This window comes from Chelmon rostratus, chromosome 7, assembly GCF_017976325.1.
Source record: "Chelmon rostratus isolate fCheRos1 chromosome 7, fCheRos1.pri, whole genome shotgun sequence".
NCBI lineage: Eukaryota > Metazoa > Chordata > Actinopteri > Chaetodontiformes > Chaetodontidae > Chelmon > Chelmon rostratus.
Window position 1 is genome coordinate 20,478,545 of NC_055664.1, and position 21,937 is coordinate 20,500,481.

General features: G+C 43.8%; 1 protein-coding gene across 1 annotated transcript; it reads left to right on the top strand.

Moving 5' to 3' along the window:
* Nucleotides 1-250: 250 nt before the first annotated feature.
* On the top strand, nucleotides 251-8,806 carry hic1 (hypermethylated in cancer 1). The gene is made up of 2 exons (XM_041941135.1): nucleotides 251-316; nucleotides 4,895-8,806. Exons 1-2 carry the CDS (start codon nucleotides 265-267, stop codon nucleotides 7,120-7,122), a joined length of 2,280 nt encoding a protein of 759 aa, XP_041797069.1. The 5' UTR covers nucleotides 251-264; the 3' UTR covers nucleotides 7,123-8,806.
* The last annotated feature ends 13,131 nt before the right edge of the window (nucleotides 8,807-21,937 follow it).

The window sequence follows — 21,937 nt, forward strand, 5'->3', positions numbered from 1 at the left end:
AGGAAACTGATGCTGGTCTAAGCACGTATTTTTTATAGGAGGGGATGAGAAAGAGGGGAGAGGAGGGGCAGAGAGACACACTCAGAAAGGAGGGAGAGGGAGGGAAGTAGGTGGGAGGACGGACCTAAGGAGCGACAAGAAATTCATATCAATTAATAATCATAAAAAAAGAGCTGGCAGACGCGCTCGGAAAACTGGCATGGTTTTTTGGAGGCTGGCAGTTCAAAGCTGAAACGTCAGATATGACTCCTAGAGACTGCTGAGATGATCATTAAGGGAGACTTAGATCGGATGGCAGAAGACATCGGGCATGCAGGTAAGAGCTGATGCGCTCAGGCACCCGGACAAGAACAGGGGGAAGGGTGACATTTAGGCTTTCCTTCACTCAGCTGCGCGCTGTATGCTGCCACAGAGGAAATGTGCATTTTATTCAGGCGCTGAAATCTTAGTAGAATTAGTTTTTACCTCGTTTCTACCCCTGGATCATTTTGATATCGACAAGAAAGGCTCCACTCAGTCGTTTTTTTTAAATGTATTTTTACTGTGTTTAATTCGAGTCGGTTAAAAAAACATTAATTTTATTTCTAATAATTAATTATACATAGATCAGGTCGATGCGTACAATTCTTCAGGATCAGTCTGGTGTAACGGTGAATTCAGATGACATGTCATGCTTTAGAAAATCTGCAAAATGGTCTAAAAAGTTTCGAGTAAAAATTAGGAGAAACTTGCCTATTTTAGTATTTAAAATCAGATTTTTGAACATGTTTTTTAAATTAAGTTTACAGTTTTTTGCGCTCCGAGTTATTTTTTTTCACGTGTTTTCTGAACTCAGATTTGATGTGAAGCTTCAGGGAGCATCGGGCTCAGCTTCCTCAGTCGTCCTGTTGAGAATGTTAATAATGCATCTACTGGGTGTTTTTAAATGGGCCTGTCACTGTGTAATAATGTCAGGACTGAGTCCAGGCGAACACACACACGCTGGAGAATACTGCAGGGATATTTGGGGGGATTTTTAGTGCATGCATGCCTGCTTCCAGAGATTTTATACCCATGTTAGAAAGAGATGCTTCTCAGTGCTGCTGACAGGTTTGAAGAAGAAACAGCTGTCTGATACACCTTAACGTACGACGGGCTGAAAACGGCCTGTTTCTGGAGGTGATTTAGGGCTTTTTTCTTGGCGCTGATGGGGGGAAGGTTTCTGAGGATGGATTCACTCGTGATTCGGTTTACTGAACCAGAGTAAAACAGCTCAGAGGCGCGGGGAGAGGACCGGAGCTCTCGGCGACACACAGCCAGCAGACAGCTTCATGCTTGGCTTGCACAACGCGACGTGAAGCGCTCGCATATTAACATCAAAACGAGCCCTTCGGAGGATGAACCGCGACGCCGGCGTGCCAAACCTGCACGCATCAAATTCGGCTTAATTCTCTCATAAATGCACCCTCTCTCGGTCAGAGCTCTGGAGAAGAAATTAGAAATAAGTGATGCAAATGCAGTTTTTATCAGCTGCAAAACCTGCACGATCTTAAACTATTGGAATCCAGAAGTGAACCCTGTTGCTGATCTTGATCATTACAGTCAGGTTAATACGATTACGCGTGATCTCCTGTTTAAAAACCTCTGTTTTCATGGAGGTCCAGAGGCTGTGTTACTTTCACACACTCGACAGCATTTATAAAAGTCTATGCACAAATACAGCAGTCACACAGGAAACTGACTTCTTCACTCTCCATGGTGTTTCTTGTCCTGACTAAAACTCGACTTATTCCCTTATGGCTGCTACTACTCGATCGGCGCTGCAGGCTGCAGTTTTTCTAACTGAGATGTGAGACTCACTCTGTTATTTAATGCATGTGAAGCTTCTCCAGCCTGTATTTGCCTCTTGCCAGTCACAAAAATGACAAAAAAAAATTATTAGTTGGATTAAAAGAATCTAAAACTACAGTAAAGTATCTTCTTGCAGATTTAAGGTGACTTTGTGCTGCAGTGTTTCCTCATAAATTGAACATGGACTACATGTGAACATGGTCAAATGGGTTCTAAAATAAACAAGGCGACGTGAGCATGGGCAGCAAATTGAAATGAAAGAAAATAAAATGTCAACACAGGGTTTTAAGCAGATGTCTGGAGTGTTTATGTGACTGAGGCTGCATGTAGAGGTAGAAAGTTTAGTCTCCCGCGTCACCCCAAACCACAAAAGTGACAAAACAGACAAAACACAGGGACAGCGAATATTAATCTAATGCAAATAACTCAGTGTCATTAACTGCATCACCATCATTAGCTCAGCGTGTTGACGGGTCATTAAAAAGAAGCCTATCAGATGAAAACAGCCATGCACATCACAGAGGGACTCGAGTAACCTTTTCTCAGGCGACTGTGCTGCCTGTGCAACCTGGAAAGATGATTTAACTTCACCTGTTTAACATGGCAAACCAGCAAAACAAACTGTAGCAAGAGCTTTGAATGTGTATACAAGAGCAATAAATGCAGCCGGCTTGCTTTGAGATGTGTTCTCAGGCTAAATATCTTTGCAATCATATGGCTTCCTACCAGCATGCAGTGAGCTTACACGTGTCCTCCAGATCAAGAGTTTTATAAAACATGTTTTACTGTTCGCTTTTTGTCAGCGGGCTAGATCAGAGAGTGAGCTCAGATATTTTAAAAGGCAAGTTGCTGCCTCTGAAAAGTCTCATTCAGGTCACAGCGAGAGAAAAGAGATCCTTTTTGTGTTCATGGGAAACCCACTGTTGTTACCACAAGACAAAACAGCAAAAACAGTGTGTCGTATGCACAGCTTGTTGCAGGTGCACAGAAACGCTGCTTTGTGCATGACACTTTTTTTTTGTATCACAGAAGATTTTTTTAAAATTTGCAAGCATATACGTAAACGTCCTATATGCTCTAAAACAGTATATATAGAAGGCTTGATTTTGTATATACAGCGCTGTAGACCGCATATAGACAACAGTCATTACTGATGTGTGTGTGTGAGTACACAGCGTGTCCCCATGCTCGGCCAAGTAACCACTAACAGTAATCTTAACGCCCCTTGATGCAACAAGACTCTGCAAAGGTTCAGAAAGTTGTGGAAAGTACTTGGACTATTCCTCATATCACACTCATTTCTAAACACGTTTGATGTGACAGACGTTGAAATTTATAGAAAAATATGACCGTTGAGTAATCAAAGCCAGACAGAAACCAGAAGTGGAAACACTTCAGGTGACAACTGGGGACTTGATGGAGCGTAAACCCACCTAAACCTGCCATACCTGCCTCTTTATGCATTGTTTTTTTTAGATATTTATGACCAGATAATAAGTAAGAATTAGAAATAGAAGTCATATGTGTGGATATGAGGACAGCAGCTTTTGAAATAAAAATCCCAAATGAATACTGTTTATGGAAATTATTTAGTTTGTCTTTCATATTGATGGCTATTTTCCGCGTGATCACTAGCTGCACCTCATACTTCTTCTGAGTTTTTGTTTTCCATTTAATCACTGATGACATTCCCTTCTGATGCCAATAGGCCTGATACTGAACATGCATTCACAAAAGCACACCGCTAAAATTCGACGAAGGAGTGACCTTGGGTTTTACAGTTTTAGCAGCCGTGCATTGTAAGAGGAGAAAATAGACCCATTATTGTTCTGGACTCCCCAGAATTCCTCAGTAACTCATTCGTCAAGGTGTTTTTTTAATTTAGATTCATGCTTCCCCATTCCCGTGTTGAGCGTGTACACTGAATGAAATAAACAAGAAGTGAATGAGCTGGTGTCAGGAAGAGCATGATCAGACGGATGACATGATATTTATTTAGTTGCTTGTTTCCCATCAGTGAGGCTAAGCCCTTAGGGACAGCTTGAGACGCTTAATCTTGTAAGTAAACTATCCTCAGATGCCACTGGTTGAACAATACATGGTGGTTCATGCGTGCAGCCGATGTAGTTTATTTTAGGCTTAATGGAACAATTAGTGTTGATATTTGAGTGTGTGTGAATGTGTGTGTGCGGACGTGTGTGTGCATTAGATCCCCGGAGCTCATCTCAACCTGAAGTATTGAACCATGTTATGCTGATTTACATCCCGTGCAGTGTTCCTTATATGACTGGGCAGAAAGGGGAGCCGAAAGATCTTTTTTTGGATGTGCCCCCCCCCGCCCCCAGTTTTATACCTGCAGTTCATCATACTTGTGAAGTATTCGTCCCTCCCTTTGTTTAAAACTCTGCACACCACTTCGGGAATACTTTATCAGCAAGCCAGCAGTTACAAAATGTATATCTGCGGATTATTCTTTCTGTCTTTTTGCTCGTTGCAGAGGAAGTGAATGCGTATTCTTGAATTTCTGATAATGAGAAAACCACTGCAACCGTTCACCTTTCGCAAAAGTTCAGTATGACTGAGTGGCCTTCATGTGCACTTCCCATGCATAGGTTCTGCACTCGCTACATGTCCTATCAAGGATCTATGAATTAAACATGATTATGTGAATATTAAGGGAAGAATTACAAATTAATTGCCAAAAAAGGCTACAAAATTAAATAATAAAACTGTAATTATGAGTGCGCATGATAATGCATTTAAAGTTGTGCTGTGTTTCAAAAGAAAATCTGTTATTAATTAATATATATATTAATCCTCAGTGTCTGTATGTAAAGGCTAATTTTGTTTCCATATTGCAATTTTCTTTAAAGATGCTTAACTTATGGCTGTCAAACCTTTTGGTTTCTCAAATATATTGTGACTCTGATGTGTAAATCCTAACTTTTCTTAGATTACTTTTATAAAATAATCATTCTTGTGCATAAAATTGCAGATTCATTTTGCTTTTGTGCATCAAAATGCTGACTGCCGCATGACGTTTTACAGATATCTGTTGTTTCAGGTGGCGGACTGAAGACGATGCTGGGTGCCATGGAAGTTCCAAGTCATGCTAGGGATCTCCTCCTGCAGCTCAACAGCCAGCGAACCAAGGGCTTCCTGTGTGATGTTATCATTGTGGTGCAGAACGCCCTCTTCAGAGCTCACAAGAACATTCTGGCTGCCAGCAGCCTCTACTTGAAATCTTTGGTGGTCCATGACAATCTCATCAACCTCGACCACGAGATGGTGAGTCCAGGGGTCTTCAGGGTCATTCTGGACTACATCTACACAGGCCGCCTTAGTGAGGGGGACCCCACTTCTCCCACTGAACCCAATCTAGGGGCCGTCTTGGCAGCAGCGAGCTACCTTCAGCTGCTTGACTTAGTGGCTTTGTGCAAAAAGAAGCTGAAAAGAAATGGCAAATACCCTCCCCGTCCAGGTCCTGCATTTCTGCCCTACCCAAAGATGGGGCCCAACAGTATGGGTTTAGGGAGTGGTGGCAGGTATAGGGTTTCTACTCCTGTCATTCAGTCCTGCCCTCTTGGAGGAATTTTGAACAGCCACGCAACCCAGGCATCACCACGAGATGAGCTAGTTCCCCATCGGCTAGCCCTTCACCCTGGGGAGCTGTATGCCCCCACCTCCACCCAGGGCTCTCAGGTGTTCCCACCCCTTCAGCCAGCTCTGCCTGCCCAGCTTGGCCGCTCAGCTCACGCTGAGAGGAACTGCTCCCCCAACTATGGCCTTGATCTCTCCAAGAAAAGCCCCAACTCCCAATCTCAGCACACACCCTCCCACTCCCATCTGGCAAACACTCACAATGATGAGGAGCGAGACGGGACCCTGAGTGGTCGCACCAGTCCCATGCAGGGGACGAATGGAAGGGCCTTCCCCTCCGAAAAAATGGAGTCGACCGACCAGACAAGCTCCCTCACTCCTCCTCCTTTCCCCCATCTCAACCAGCCTCTTGGCCCGCACCTCCCCCACCTGCATCGCTCAGGCTCCCAGGGCACAGACCGCTACCCGTGCCCCCCGAGCCCTGACACCCCCACGGAAGGTGGAGAGGCAGGCAGAGAAATGGGCAACATCTACCGCTGGGTCAAACATGAGCCACTGTCCTACACAGCTGAAGATGAGGATGAAGATGAGGACGAGGAGGAAGGCGGGGAAAATGGCGACCAGCATCATAACCACCACAAGGCCGGGGAGGAGAGCGAAGGAGCAGATGACAAGAGCGGGTCAGGCACGGAGGAGACAGGCAGTAGCGAAGGCCGCCCATCCCCTCCTGGATCGATGGGGAGATTCCACATGCCTTATGAGCCAGAGAGCTTCGGGGACAATCTGTATGTCTGCATCCCCTGTGACAAAGGCTTCCCGAGCTCAGAGCAGCTCAACGCACATGTGGAGACACACACAGAAGAGGAGCTGTACGGAAACTCTGGCGGGGAGATGGGAAACAGCAATAACAGCAGCACCAAAAACATGAGCAGTAATACAAACGGTTATGGGAGCCTGAACAGCAGCAACAGTTTGAACAGTCTGTCGCACCTGGAGACCAAGTCCAGCCAGGGGCTGAGTTCAGGGGGCATCGGGGAGATGATCCGACCCTACCGCTGTTCCAGCTGCGACAAGTCCTACAAGGATCCAGCCACTTTGCGCCAGCATGAGAAGACCCACTGGCTGACCCGGCCTTACCCCTGCAGCATCTGTGGCAAGAAGTTCACGCAGCGCGGCACCATGACGCGCCACATGCGCAGCCACCTGGGCCTTAAACCTTTTGCCTGCGATTCCTGTGGCATGCGCTTCACCCGGCAGTACCGCCTCACCGAGCACATGCGCATCCACTCAGGGGAGAAGCCCTACGAATGTCAGGTGTGCGGAGGAAAGTTCGCCCAGCAGCGCAACCTCATCAGCCACATGAAGATGCACAGCAGTGGAGGGACCGCAGGGGGGCTGACCACAGACGGGAAGCTGAAGCTGGACTTTGCTGAGGGCATCTATCCTCTGAGTAAATATGCAGCAGAGCATCTGGGGCTAAAGCAGGAGAAGGCCAATGAGCTTCTCATCCAAGCCCAGCAGCAAATGGTAGCTGATGCAAAGGCGATGGAAAGCCTCTACCCGCTGTCCAAACTGGCCTCCGAGCACCTGGGCCTCTCCCACGACAAGATGGATGTCCTGGGCCAAACTCTCCCCCCTCCCCCACAGGTCCTCTCTGACGCCCGCACCATTGACCGCTACTCACCCAGCTAAGACCACATGACCTGTGCAAATGGCAATCACCAAAAGGTCTGTGTGCACACACAACTTGCAGTATTCAAAAGCCATTCACCTCAACTCAATATTTCCTCTGCACCTCAGACTCAGACCAAAAGGAATTGGTCTGTTGATGCACACCAAAATGTGTAGACTGTAAGTGCCTTTCTATGCATCTAATGTATCTGAAAAGTCCTCCTTCATAGAGGAGCTCTGTGCTATTCCGTGACCAAGGGACACTCACTCAAAGAAGTACAGTATTTATGTACAGTGTATGCAAACAAACATTGAAAAAAATTACAGCCATTGAGCCAAAGTGACAAATTGAAAACCAAAATGAAATTGTCTTATTTATTTTTGTATTATGATGAAATCCAAAGAGAAACTGTTGCAAGGAAACGTTGCAATCTGACCCTAAACCTGTGTACAAAAGGTTGTGTACAAAAAAATGAAAAAGCACATAAGGACAAGTTTCAGGGTTTCGGTCCAGACCTGAGCGGAACTTTTACCAAATGAATAAGCCAACTCTTCTGGACTTTAAAGTAATGGGAGGATATTTTTTTTTCTTTTTTCTTTTTTTGTTTTTGGGGTACTGGACAATTTATGTATCTCACTCTCCAGCGTCTCCAAATCATCTTCGTGCTTCCCAAGTCGCAAGGAAATGACTGAACTATAAGCAAGCAGCGTTTGGTAAAGTCTCCTCTGCTTTATTTTCTCCACATTTTTTTTGAAGTACTCCACTCCCCCGCATATTTGTGCGGATAAAGGCTCATACTATGTGACAGTAATGGTAGCTTAATCAGCCTTACACTCAGCGTGTAACCCTTCTTGAGCTAAAGCTTCCTTTGCATTTTGACTAACATCCCTTAGCTTTCAGTTGTTATTGAGATGCAGCAAGCACAGCCCTGTGATCTCATAACCGGGACATGATTGCACATACCCAACTGATGACACACTAATCCCTGCTCATGGTGAGTGCAGCTTCATCTCACGGCGTAGACGAAGCATGGGTGTTGCCTCTGACATTGTGTAATATTTACAATTGTGGATGCGGCCGAGCAGAGAGGCACGGACCAGGTCAGACACAGAAATCTGTCATTTACTGTCAGGAGTTATTACTCCGTTCACAGCAGCCTGATGATTAATTTCCTTGCGGCGGTAGTCAGATGCCGAGTTGCCGCTCCACTGTCCGACCTCTCATTTGACCTCCCTCCCCTGTAGTCAGTTGTCTGGGAGCCCTGCTACTGTTGACAGGCCAAAGTGAGTGCTGCACTCAGCCCTTTGCCTTAAACACACACCACATGCATATACATCCCCTCTCCACACACACACACACACACACACACAAATAGCGAGTTGCTAATCTGTCCGCAATATGAACATAAGAAGGGGTTTGTGGGTCTTCCCTGGAAGCCAGCGGGTGAACAGCACACCCCAGCTGCTGTGCCTCAGTAATCCCTGTGAAATCTCACTTTCTCCTGGACAATTCGCACTGCTCGCCGGCATGATGTCCCATTTCATGCCTGCCATCTTACCCCTGTGATCCACTTATTAACATCATATCCGAGCCCAGCAAATGTCTCCCGGGCTTCGCCTCCCTTCCCCGCTGGTATCAAATGCGGAAACAAAGAATGACATATTTCTGTGCTGGCTGACCAGCAGTTCCTCCAGCTTGAAAACAAAAGAGCACTTAAAGGTTGCGGGTAGACGGCACATTTTTGTCTTTCAGTGTTTATTCCAAAAAACATGCTGGCCTTTTCTTTTTTTTTTTCTTTTTCCACTTTTACTGGTCCTTGATTCAGATTAGAAATGTCTGACCACTATAGTGCCAATGCCAACCTCAGTGGGTGAATGTGAAGACTAAAGCCATAAATACACTGTGATAGACGTAGTGAATCTTAAAGGCTTAAAAAAAAAAAAACAAAAAACAAACAAACAAACAAAAAAAAACAGAGACATGTGCCTGACTTTTGGGATTGTTTTCTTTTTTTTTTTTTAATGTAACAGTAATTTAAGGGCTTCTTCTCTGTAGCATATGATCATATCAAACATGTTGTTTTCTGTCACTTACTTTTCTTTATTTTGATTTTAACTGAAAGCAGCGCACGTGAAACTGGTGCTTACCTCAGGACTGAACCCAGCATGGGGACGCTACGCTTTACTAAACCTTCGAATAACAATGTCAAACACAGACACCCACACTTACACACACACACACGCTCACACTTACTTTTTCTATTTTCTTACTGGCAGGGCAGTGGCCCTGTGTTAAACCTGTGGTTATTTCTGTGTTTATATCATTCTTGTTGCAGTCTTACGGTGGAAAGATAACATGTGATATTAACTTTTTGTTTGTTTTTATTGTTACTAGGCGGTATACATTTTTTTATGGTGTTGTCCTCGAAGAGGCTTGTGTCAGTCTGATGAATTCCATTGTTATAACATAAGGCAAAGTCATTTTGGTAGTATCTTAACTGGCTGTTTGTGAATTTCTGAACCACACTTCAGCGAGCACTGTGGCATTGATCTATGGTTTCAACCACATGGACAGTAAAGTCTAGGTGACAAGTGCAGCGTTTTGAAATGTCTCCACAAGACACGATGCATTATCAGTACTTCCCCAAACAGACGAGCAGTGGCTTTTCCTGGGCACGTGAAAAGCAGCCTCATATTGTTTGACCCCTTTTCTCCAGGGGTCGGTGAACTTGAAGATGAGTCAGACAGATGAGGCCGTACATGCACACGAACACGCAGGAAGCCGGCTTGTTTTGGATGATGTTTCAAGTTTTGGGACTCTTTATGTTTTAGCTCTGACACAAATGTCTTAAATAAAACATTATTAACAGTAAGACCTTGGTCCACACACGTGTGCACGCGTGTTAAAAATGTAGGAACAAGCGGATGTCAGTCGTGGGAATTTCAGTGCCCTCGCACGCTCTCGTTCACTAGTTTAAATGAAAATCTGTCTCCTCCTTTTCCCTGCCTTACACCATTGAAATAACACAAAGTGTTTCCACTGTCACTCCAAATCTGCGCAGGAGGGAAGAGCAGAGATAATGCCTGAACATTTCTGCCGGATGGGCACTGTTTGAAATTAGCTTAATTGCATGAAAGTGTGCAATAAACGGGGGGAAGACTGTGCATCTATAGAAGCGGGAAGCGTTCACTTGTCTGTTTGTATGTCCCCATGCTATTTGAGCGCATGGTGGGCTGTTAATGCATGTCCTGGGAATAGGGCTGGTGTGAAGGAGAAAAGCTGAGGAGCAGGAAGTGAACTTTTGGCTTGTGTGTCGTGTTGAGCAGGATGTGCCGTGTGTTTCTGCTCAGAGGCAGATAGAGAGACGGAGAATGGGGAGGGAGAGGAGCAGGGAGAACGCAGCAGGGTGGACGCGAGCCATTGTCTCAGTATGAAAGCCTGTTCGTACATCTAAAACTCTCCATTCAGAAAACAAGTAGACTGTATCTTCTCTTTTCCTTCCCCTTTTTGCTCTTTGGGAATAAACCTCTGCTCAGTATCACCGTGATACGGCTTTCAAGGGCTGCGCGGCGAGGAAGCCATTCAGACATTTTTGTTACAATTTGAGGATGTTGTGGATAAAAAAAAATCTTGGCATCCTTTGGGTCAGAGGAGTTCATTCAAATATTTTCTCCATATGTCTATATTTTTAACATTTTTGAAAATTTGGGCAGGGCTGATCAGTGTGAGGGGCCTGGAAACTGTAATGCAAATCATAATTAAAAAAACTGGCAGTATTTCTTTTGCTCTGTGGTTGATTCAATTAGTAAAATTACAAGAGCCTTGTTTCAATTAACTGGTGTAGCCACTCACCCCATGGGGTTTTATGCCATATGCCTTTGTTAATGTTATTTATATGACACACCAACCCAGAAAAACCTCTCACTGCCACCAAAGTGGTCTGGATGAAGATGTTTTGAAAGTAATAAAATTAGGCATTTAAACCAATTTATTAGTCAGATTAATTGATATAATGAAAATAAATAAATGCAAATGTAAATGAGTGCAGTGAGACAAACCACCAGCTATGAGATGTGTGTTGATCTTTTAATGCAATTTTATTTTTTTGGCCATTTCATTCCAATCTAATGTTGTTATGGCAAGCATCCCAGGCCCGTAACTTTTATAACACTAACAATATAGAAGTAAAAAACGATCTGGATGACTTCCAGTGGCCCTGTGTAGACCAAAAAGGGATTTAGGGTTTAATGTAAAAAAATGCAAAGTATGCCTTTAAGCTTTCTAGCAGCGACGGCAGGCCGGGGTCACCTATGTGACTCTGACAGGCTGAATAGTCCTGATCTGCAATCATACCGCTGTTTGACATTTATTGTATTTCACGCTGTGTGCCAAGAGGACTGAAGCACTTAGCAGACATCGCAGATGCTCAAAACAAAACTCAGCGGCAATCTTTGTAGTTTCCACGGGTTGCTTCGTCGAGCTAAGCTTCTGACCAACTTTGACTTTGCCTTGTTGTGTAAGCCATTATCTATGTGGTAAATCATGAGAGCACAGTGCAGACATGCCACTATTGTCCTGTGTACATATTTCTTTTTATGAGGACTCATTTAAATGTAAGCTAGAGCCAAATAATATCAATAATCAAGCCTTATTTTGGTGTTGAAACCAAAAAACTGACTCTTAAGTCAGCCGATACAGATGTGCCTTCAGTAAAACGTCGACGATTCTGCAATAACTTGTATGTATGTGTGTGTGCGTGAGCGTGTAGGTGTTTCCGATGTGTCCACGTAGTGCACCTGTCCATCTACATGTCTGAGCGCCTTTCCCACAGTGTAGCAGAGTGAAGTACAAGGGAGAGATTTGACACTTTCAAGAGTCTTTATTACAAGCAGCTGCTTTAGATTTATTTCCCCGGACTGCACTTTTCTGGAAAAATCATTGTATTGTGATTTTTTATTACTCATACGATCCCCTAGAAGTCCCACAATTGCCTTTCCTCTGGCACTTTGCTTCCTTCGCTCTCCTCCTCTTCCTCCCTCCAGTGCGGCGCTTGGCCACACTTGTTCGCCGCCCTTGTTACCTCAAAGCGCAGCTTCCCTCCTCACCTCTCTCTGTCCCTTCTCTCCTCTTACACTCAACACAAACCGCTGACCCACAGCGCCCGCTGCCTCCCTCCTCCTCCTCCCATGATCCACTTACTTCCAGCTGTTTTTCATGCTGAAGAAGACAGTTGTCTAAATGTTTATGTGAAGAGCTACTTTCTTTTTCTTTAAGCCCTGATCAATTTCCAAAATGAACTTTGTGGCATGTGTTAAAATACAGCAGATGACGGGCCAAATAAAAAAGTCTGACATCGTTATTGTATTCTGATCCTCGGGCCAAGAAACGGCTTACAAAGGGAGATTAAAGACAGCATATCGTTGTAGAGGAAATGCAGAATAATGTGAGGGGAAATGTTCGGGGGGAAAATATGCTCAGAAAGATGCCAGTAAAGTAAACATGTATGAAATTGCACAATTGAGCCGGACCTCGGCTGCACCAGCCAAGTCATGCACTGAGATGGAGAGAACAAGTAAGAGGGAAGAGCCGAGAGGAGAAGAAGCAGAAACGGAGAGAAAAATGGCTTGTGCTTGATAGTCATAACTTCGAGTAAATAACAAAGAAAAGATGGTTGCTTTGTGTGTGTGTTCACCTCTTTTCCCCCCACCTCGCTCCGTGAGCTTGCTCTGTTTCATTTCCCCCGTGTAGGACATTTTCTTGTGAGGAAATGGAATTTTTTTTTGCCTTTTCATTGTTGATCGCTGCGGGTCATTGTCAAGGATTTTTAATGTTAACATTCATGTCAGCGTGCCCTCTGAGATGTCATCCTTTTTCCAGACCTAACAATTATCACCCAATCAGCGGACGACCCACAGTAGGCTCTTTGTAGTTGAATGGCGAAGGGGGTTCTGGCTGCTCGTGTCGTCCTCCATCTGTTTGGCTTGGGTCTCTGTTCCTGTCTCTACCTTGAACACACACAAGACAGACTAAGAGGACTTTGGCTTGAATCATTTCGTTTACAGTGTACAACTTCTGCTCCAGAGATTTAAATTCAAAGGCAAACAAAGAGCAAGGACAAAACAAGCAGGAATTTGGACGAGTGAAAGTCGCTTGGGGAGAAGATTTGATTGTATATATCTCCCTGTCTCTCTCTCTCTCTCTCTCTCTCTCTCACACACACACACACACACACACACAGCTGGATGGCAGACTGCTGCTCCAGATTAGGTCAGATTTAATTAGGCTGCCCTGCTCTGTTTGGAGTGTCGCTTCTTGTAGAAAAAGCCATTTTTAAAGAAAAGGTGATTCCACTGACGGCTTCCACCCAACACACACTAAAACCTGTGCCAAAAATGTTACAGAGCCTCAGGGTCCTTACACACACACACACACACACACACACACACACACACACACACACACACACAGCATGTACACAAAAACACACACGCACAAAACATCTATTCTGGTTTTGGAAAGAGGTTATGTGTAGAAATGATGGATTACGATGTAATTAAGACCACTGTGACGTTTGGAGGTGGTTGTACCCGACTGGTTGTGGTTCATGGATAAGAAGGTTCAGCAGTAACAGAGACTGCCACGCAGACAGTAGTCGCAGCGGATAGATGGAAAAAAAAAACATGAGCGAATACATACATCGCAAATTTACAATGGAAATGAGTTTTTTCAGTGGAAGACAGGATCTTATTTCAGCAGGCATGAAGCAGACGTGCACCAAACGTCAATAATGTCCAGTGTTTCGTTTTGTGGTTCGTACCATAAAAACAATAAAAAGCAATACAATAAACCAAACAGTATTTTTGCATTTCATTGTCAATATTGATCTTACTTTGCTTTAGTGAAATGAATGTATTTATTGCATGTCCAAATGTTTTATAGTTAATTTTTGTGTAAATTTCAATTGTGGGTTTTTATAATAATTTCATTTAATTATGGTGTCTTGATAAAATCGTGTTGATAAGGCTTTTATTTTTTTAAAAGCCAATGTGAATTGTGTCATGTTTTTTTTGTTTGTTACTATACTCAAAATCAACTTGGCAATAAAGTGAATTGCATAATGGATTTACAAGGAAATGTGTCAAATTATTTAATGTTTTCAGTTTTATTTTGCCCATATAATTCTAATACAAATAATTACACATAATAGTAATTAAAAATCTGTTTTTTGGATATGATTTAATTGATATTTTCTTTCTTTTTTTTTTTTACACTAGATTTACCCCCTTTCAAAATCTTCCAAATCTGACACATATATTGTGCATGATGTGGGTTTAACATTAAAAGAAGCACATGAGAGAAAAGACCACGATCGAGACCATTTCACAGCAACGATGACCACAAAAATGAGCAACTTCTGTTCATTTTCCTCTAATACATTCGCCTTCAAGTCTATATTCTCCCATATGGAGACATGTGAGTGCCTCATTTAAGACAGAGAATTTCAAATGAATCTCATACATCACACAAAGTCCACATGCAACAATGAACAGATCCATTACTCTGTCAGCAGGAGCATAACCAGCCAGGCAGGCACACACACTCACTCACTCACTCACACACACTCTCTCACACATACACACACGTCCTTTTCCACTGTGTGAAAATCACCTTATTATCACCAGCACGTAAGAAATCATAGTGCCTTCCAGATGTTTGATATGAATCAAGCAAGCAACTTGCCGCATATCGCCTCTTGACATTAAACAAATTAGCATTTCTTCTCTCAGGTGCTGTAAATCATCAGCATTCATGAAGTCGAGGTGCTTCCTGACAGATCGTGTTCTCCAGGTGTAATGAAAGGCATCATCCGCTTTGTGCCGTTTGAACAGTAGGTGAAAACAAAAGGAACAGCATGACATTCATCACATGTCTCAGCTCATTCTCCTTCCTGAACCTGGAACGCAGGCACGGTTACAGGAAAAATTCCAGTTTATTACATGTTGGCTTCATAGTTGTGGCCTTCATACTGTATCTATTATTAACAAAGAAAATCTTAACTCAACGTCCACTTACTAACTTTTTCCAGAGCTTTCAAGCTAGTAAGTATTTCCAAGGTCGGGAATGAGCTTGTAATGATCATTTCATCATGAGAACACTGTACTCACTGAAGTTAATGCTGAGATCTTGGAACATGGTGACGCCACTGCAGTGAAGTCCTACGTGGCAAGAAGCACAAGATGCTCAGTCAGGCTGTAAACGCGCCAAAACTTTAGCCAGATTATCTAAACCTCTTAATTTCGGGGTAAGTGGGCGTTGAGATTGAGAACAAGGGGCTGCGTTGGTGGTGTGACATGAAATACGATCCAGGAAGTGCAGTTTGAGTAACAGACTCACAGGTTTAAAGGCTTATCAGACAGCCAAAGTCGACTACCAGGAATATTTGCGTGCATGCGTTTGATTGGCTAATGCAGCAGAAGTTGTGTCCGGTTCGACCTTTTTGCCGGAGGACCTTTTTTGCCAGATGCATCAACGTGCTGGTCTGAACACAAAACACAACACAAAAAACAAAAGTTTGGTAATGATCCCTGCACATGAAAAATGCTCTGCCCAGTAAGCACATGAGGTAAAAGCTGAACCAGAACATGAATCTGTGAACTATTCTGTAAACCACAGTCATTTCCAACCAATCAGCATCGTATGAGGAACGATTGGCAGTGACGGCTCGGTTTAGGTAGGACGAGAAGAGGCTGCTCAAAAACAACCATGGCGGCTCCTAAAGAGGTGTAGATGCTGCTATAGCATTTTAGCTATAGTATTATTAGTATTTCTTCATGAAAAGGGGAGCAAAGAACGACACTGAAGGCTTTTCTGCATAGAAAAGATATTTTCACTCTTCTCCCGTTTGGCTTGGGCGAGAGTCCAACTACAACATCATATGGTCTGCTGATCTGATTGGTTGAGTTTAGCCAGTGATTGACGGTGATGGACAGTCGGTTCATGTAATCACCTGCCAAGCGCTTTTTGAAGGTGCTTTTCCTTTTCCCAACAGCTTCCAAGGGCGACTTCCCAGATGGTTCTGTGTAACAAACCCTTTGGCGCGTCAGGTTAGCTGCAGTGTGCTCCAAGTACAATTTGATCATAACTGATAGAGATGGTGGCCAAAAAAAGAAAACAAGATCCAGGATGTAGTGGATGTGAATTTCCCTTTAAAATCTCCAATTCAGGGGCGGTTTTCAGAAAAGTGCCCACTGCTCTTACTGAGAGCATGAGACCTCCTGGCAGCAGGCCTGCTCCCTTGCCTCTCTGCCACTCGGAGGCATCACATATTAAATGGCAAAGGTCTGAGGTGTCCGGTGTCGGGCAGTGGGTGCCCTGATTCAGCCTGGTAATGTCAAACACAGGGCGGGTCATACAGATCATCGTGCAGAGCCCTTACTGCCCTCTCTGGTGTCGACTTTTCTGTGTGGAGTTCACATATTCTGCTTGTGTTCGTGTAGGTTTCCCCACACAGGTCAGGTGAAAATGTCCACAGGCATGAATGCGAGCTTGGGTGATGTGTCTGTCTGTGTTCACCCAGCGATGGAGCAGTGAGCAATGCATGCTGGGAGAGGCTCCACACCTTTTCCACGCTAAATGGGAATAGCTGGGTAAAAACATGATGAGGTGGATAATCAGCGGTGCTCCAGCAGACTGGATGTTTGTGTAACCTGGTGCGTCAGATGTAGAGTAGATGGGACATGAGAAGGGCAAAGGTGTTGACAGCAGAGTCATTTTAAACTCTGAGGGACTCTGATGTCTGCACACACAGGCACACCCCAGTGCCTCTGCCTCAGCAGATCAGGAAGTGTGTGTTCATATCTGTGTTTGTGTGCGAAACTATGACTAAAATGGCAAGTGTGGCAGTTCCATTAAAGAGCAATCATGGCATATTTCAGGTTTGTTCCTATTTTTAGACTTCTGCGACTTCTCTGCACTTCCAGAAAGCACAGAGAGGATCCCTGGAGACTCGTGATGCCGCTTTCAGTGTTACGTCGTCGCTGTAAAAAAGAAGCCGTCAATCATGTTACACTAAGTTGCTTGAAAACTGTCAAAAGGTTGCAACCTTTAACATTTGAAAAGAAGCTTCAGTTACAATTTTATATCAATGTGCAGCTGGGTTAATTCAGCAGCGACTGGAGAAGCAAGATGAGACAGGATGAGGCTTCTTAGTTTCCTGCTACTGTGATAGCTGTTTTTTCCCTCTGTCAAGTGAAAGTACAACTGGATTTTTACAGAGTTATTGTTGAAAAGTGGCACATTTTGAATTCTTTTTAACTCGACCTAAAAAAAGTAGGAAAAACAGAAGTAACTTTTGAGTATTTGACCTTTAGCCATGGCATGTATACAGTAATTCAGTTCTAATTGTAGACATAGAAGTAATTTGCACTTGCATTATGCTCTTGACTTATGACAGGACAGTGAGACACTGACTGTATGGGCTCTTTCAGCGACCGCAGTATGCAGCAGGCAGATTAGCAAAACAAATAATCCTTTCTGCTTTCTGCTTAATGCTTTCAAGAGTGCGGCTTGATCTGCTTCTGGTTAGCTCGGCATGCTGTTTGCAGGTTGATTACTTCCACGATTAACACAATAGTTATTATTGACCAGTACTCAACCTATTGAATGTGTCCACAGTCTTTTACTTTGCGTCTCAGATGAACATGGCCGTGTTGCTCCCACACAAATGGCTGTATTTTTTGATAGATAATGTTCCTTTTGTATAATTGTATCCAGGTTGGGATGAGAATGCGCCATAGACTGTCGGATCAGGAGGAACCACATACTGAGAGCCTCGAAGAGGAAGTGATGTGTATCATAGACAATGTGAACTATTTAACAGGTGTAAAAAGATGTATGTCATCAATAGAAGCGTACGTGCATCTGAAAACAACTCTCATTCCTTTAAAGGGAGTGTGTTTTGGCGTGATAAGTGTGATGCATGAGTCCACAGCGCTTTAGAAAAAGAGGAAAACAGAGAGAGAAAGAAAAGGGAGACAGACACACCAGTCCACTTAAACGGCCATCATCATGACCTCTGCATGTTGTGTCTCACGCCATGTTTTACAGCCTCCCTCCTTCTTCTCCTCCTCCTCCTCCTCTCCTCTGCCTGTCTATCCCACCCCTGCTACATTTCACTGCTTGGACTCCCACTGAATGGAAAACAGCTGGGTCGGGGACTGCCCAGAGCACATTATGCCCAATTCTTCAATGAATTCCCATTTACCTCTCCCTTCTCCTCCTCTGTCCAGTGCGCTCCCTTGCTCCCTGTCCTCATTTAAGGTGGGGCTGTGCAGCTGAAACAAAAGAAAAACAGCCTGTATGAGAACATGTTTCTCACCCACATATGGTACTCTCTCCCTCTCCTCCTTTCTGTGAATTCGTTTCCCAACCTTGCTCCCTGGTGATACTCTGGTGTTATGGCTAGTTCTGCTTTTTGACAAGCTGAAAAACGTGAAGATATAATGCAGCTGAGCTGTGCGGCCAAGTATGCATATAGTTAAGTAATGTGTCAGAGTTATTACTTTGCCCTGATACCATGTAGTTCACCTGCTGTTGTAGATGGAGGCGGGTGTGAAGACAAAAACAGCCTCAAAACTTGCCCGTGGATTTCTTCAGAACAATGAGATTTTACGAGGTCTTTACTCAGAATAAAGTGTTTTACAGGTTTTCTTTTCAAGAGATGCACTAAGGTGCAATACACTTGGCAGCATATTCAAAAGCATAATAATAGCCTTCCTTTTATTAAGAGTTTAAAGCTGATAATTTGATTTTTTTGGTCACTTATGGACAGTGTAACAAACCGAAAACACAATATTAACATTATCACCGTATAAAATTATATTGAATATACTGGGAAGCAGTTGCCCAATTTCACATCCAGCAGATGGGGAGCAACATAAACATTTATTTGGAGGCCGATGCCCTACTTGCAAGACGGAAACCAAAACAACCTGCAGAGTTAAATTTGGGCTCTATTACTGAGGAGTTTTGCTGCTACGGCCTCACATGTTCCGGTCTAACCATTAGCTTATGGTGGCTAATGTTAGCTAACGTTCAGAGAGATGCTGCTGTTTGCAGATTTTGTGGATCGTCTCTATTTTTGTCGCTGTAAAACAACGCTTTTGCATCATCACAGATAATGATGTCTTTAAAGCAAATGACTCAAAAGACTCTTGTGAAATTAAGGGAAATTACAGCACAAATGTCATCATTCATGTGTTAACACTTGAGCTAAAGTAGAAACTTGAACTTTGTAATACCTGATAAAAGTTCATATGAATGCAATGTGTCAGGGCTTCTGACTGCAGGGAGCGTCGCCCCACCTTTTTACTGGCAGCCAGAACTGTAAAAGAGTAGCTAAATCATATATATTATTGGTTTATACAATTTTTTATATGATAGTAAACAGTTGAGCAGAAGTGGAGCTTAAACATGCTGACTTAATGTGTTGTTATGGGTGATCAGGAGAATTAGGACGGTGCTGAGCGGTTTGACTGTGTCACAAAGATGAACTCAAATTTCCGAAGACAGCGCAAGAAGCAGAGCAGGGTCAAGAGAAGTACGAGGCGGAAGTATTGCTTCAGCTGCTGAAGGGGCCCGGGTGACAAATAGGGTGTATATTGTGGGCAATGTGTGTGTTTGTGTGTCTATGCCAGTGTAATATCCTTCCTGCAGATTGACTAACATGTAGGCACCTGCCCTGACAAATCCACCCATCCTGTTTCTCTCAGCTCAAACAATGCAAATACTCTTTGAGTCGCTGCACATACTGTACTTCAGCAGGCAAGACGCATGCAAATAAAATATCGAAGAACCATGCATAAAAGTGCAAAAACAGCCCAGCCTTCTGTGCATCGGGATCCCCAAAACACCTACAAGCTGACCACAAGTATGAGTTAGACTTTCCTGGAAATGGTGTTTCATACCAGCCCACATGGTGATAACAGAAAGTGATATAAGAGGTTCATGAATTTGCCATTCGCCGTGGCTGGAGGCGACTGGGAGAAGCACACACGGTAAACCAAACAGGGACTTTACATCATACGTTTTGCACATTCAGCACAGACGAGTGCAGCGGCCAGACAAGCCTGGACAGAGCTGCCTGGCCTTGGGGGAGAGGGGCTGACGGCCAGCCTGGCTGGGTGACACACACACACACATATGAATACAGGCAGCCCAAACATTAGAGGTAATAATGAGATCTTTATCTATTAGTGGAAAGGTAGAGGCGGCCTTTATGCTTCAGGCCTAGAGGGGAAAATGTTTCAAAAACTAATGAGCTGGCATGAAAACAACTGCAGTTCAGAAGGTGATCCACAAAGTGTGTGTTACCCAAGGAGACACATAGGCGCTGTGTGTCAGGCCTATAGACGTTGTGTGACCTTTAATTTAATGAGAGTGACTTCATGTGAAAGCTTTGGCAGTGAGATGTGTTCTGTGTATGACACAAAGTGTGAGGGTGAGACAGCCGGATCTGATGCTTTGACGCTTTTGTGTTTCGACGCGCTCTCAGGCAAAGGCTGAGCCTGGGCACAAATGTGTGTGTGTGTGTGTGTGTGTGTCACAGCAGCAGAAAAAGTCACTGAGCTGTAAAGAACAGGGTGTCCATTACCACCCCAGCATGGAGTTACACACTTAAAAGCAGCCCATTAATATTCTGTTCAGTTTGACAAGGCTAATAAATTACCAAGCACTTCATCACTTTCACTTTGTGTATATGTGTGTGTGTGTGTGCACAGTAGATGGGTGCAGATACTCAAACTCTAAAAAGGTGAGAAGAAAGCAAGGGTGTGGTTTCTGTATGTGCATCTCTCTGTCTGCCTGTGTGAATCTGTTCATTTATGTGTAAACATGAAACCTCCCAAATGTCTTATTTTTTACTTAACACTCAAAACAAGCAAGACATAGGAGGAAGCGGTAAGCTCCGCTGGTTTAATCCTTGCTTCTCCTGTCGGCATGTCAGTAATATCCTTGAGCAAGACACTGAACCCCATGTTGGTTCCCATGCTGGGTGAAAAAAGTTGCTTTGGAAAAATGAATGTAATGTAAATAAAATAGAAAACAGCAGAAAGTAGTGTACATTATAGGAAGAGTGAGGGTGTTTTGTAAATGCACATGTGGCACGGAGAGGTTACTGGTCTGTTTGGGAAGCTCAGAAGACGACATGTGTGTGTCATCCAGCTGTAGATTAGGACCCCATTAGCCTCAGTGGCTGGTCTGCTGTTTAGACTGAGCGTAAACACACAGAGAGGGATGGTCTGACGTCTTCTGTCTCCATCTTCAACCTCCTGATAACACTTGCGAAAACACACACACACACACACACACACATGCACACTTAAGGAGCACAACAACATGTCCGGACAACCAGGCTTCACTGTGCCACGTTTGCATATGTGTGTGTGTGGACTGAGCTGCGGTGTCTCCTGTGAGAACACTCTGCTGATTGCTGTCATGCCCTCCAATGGCATCGTCCTCACTTCCTGTACCAGCTGCAGCTTGTCTCCCCTCCTCCTTCTTTATTTCTCTCGTTTGCTCTCTTAAGGCAAATCTGGTTCTTCTTTCATTCCCACGATCGCATTAAAAAAAAAAAAAATCTCTCAGCTCAGTCATGAGCACAATGCCCCTATCAGCTATAAATATTGTTAGTGGTATGAAGTGGAGAAACTTCGGTCATTTAGTAAAACTAAATGCAACTGGAGTTGGTGCAAGTTGGTGCGTGCATTGTCGCATAATGGATATAAAGCAAATTAGACTCATAATAACACAAAATAAAGGAAACTAAAAACCTTTAAG

Bases quoted from the DNA above. Each gene is read 5' to 3' on its own strand.
- hic1 (XM_041941135.1), top strand. From the start codon at position 265: ATGATCATTAAGGGAGACTTAGATCGGATGGCAGAAGACATCGGGCAT. The intron at 317-4,894 runs GTAAGAGCTGAT...CTGTTGTTTCAG, and splicing joins AGAAGACATCGGGCATGCAG to GTGGCGGACTGAAGACGATG.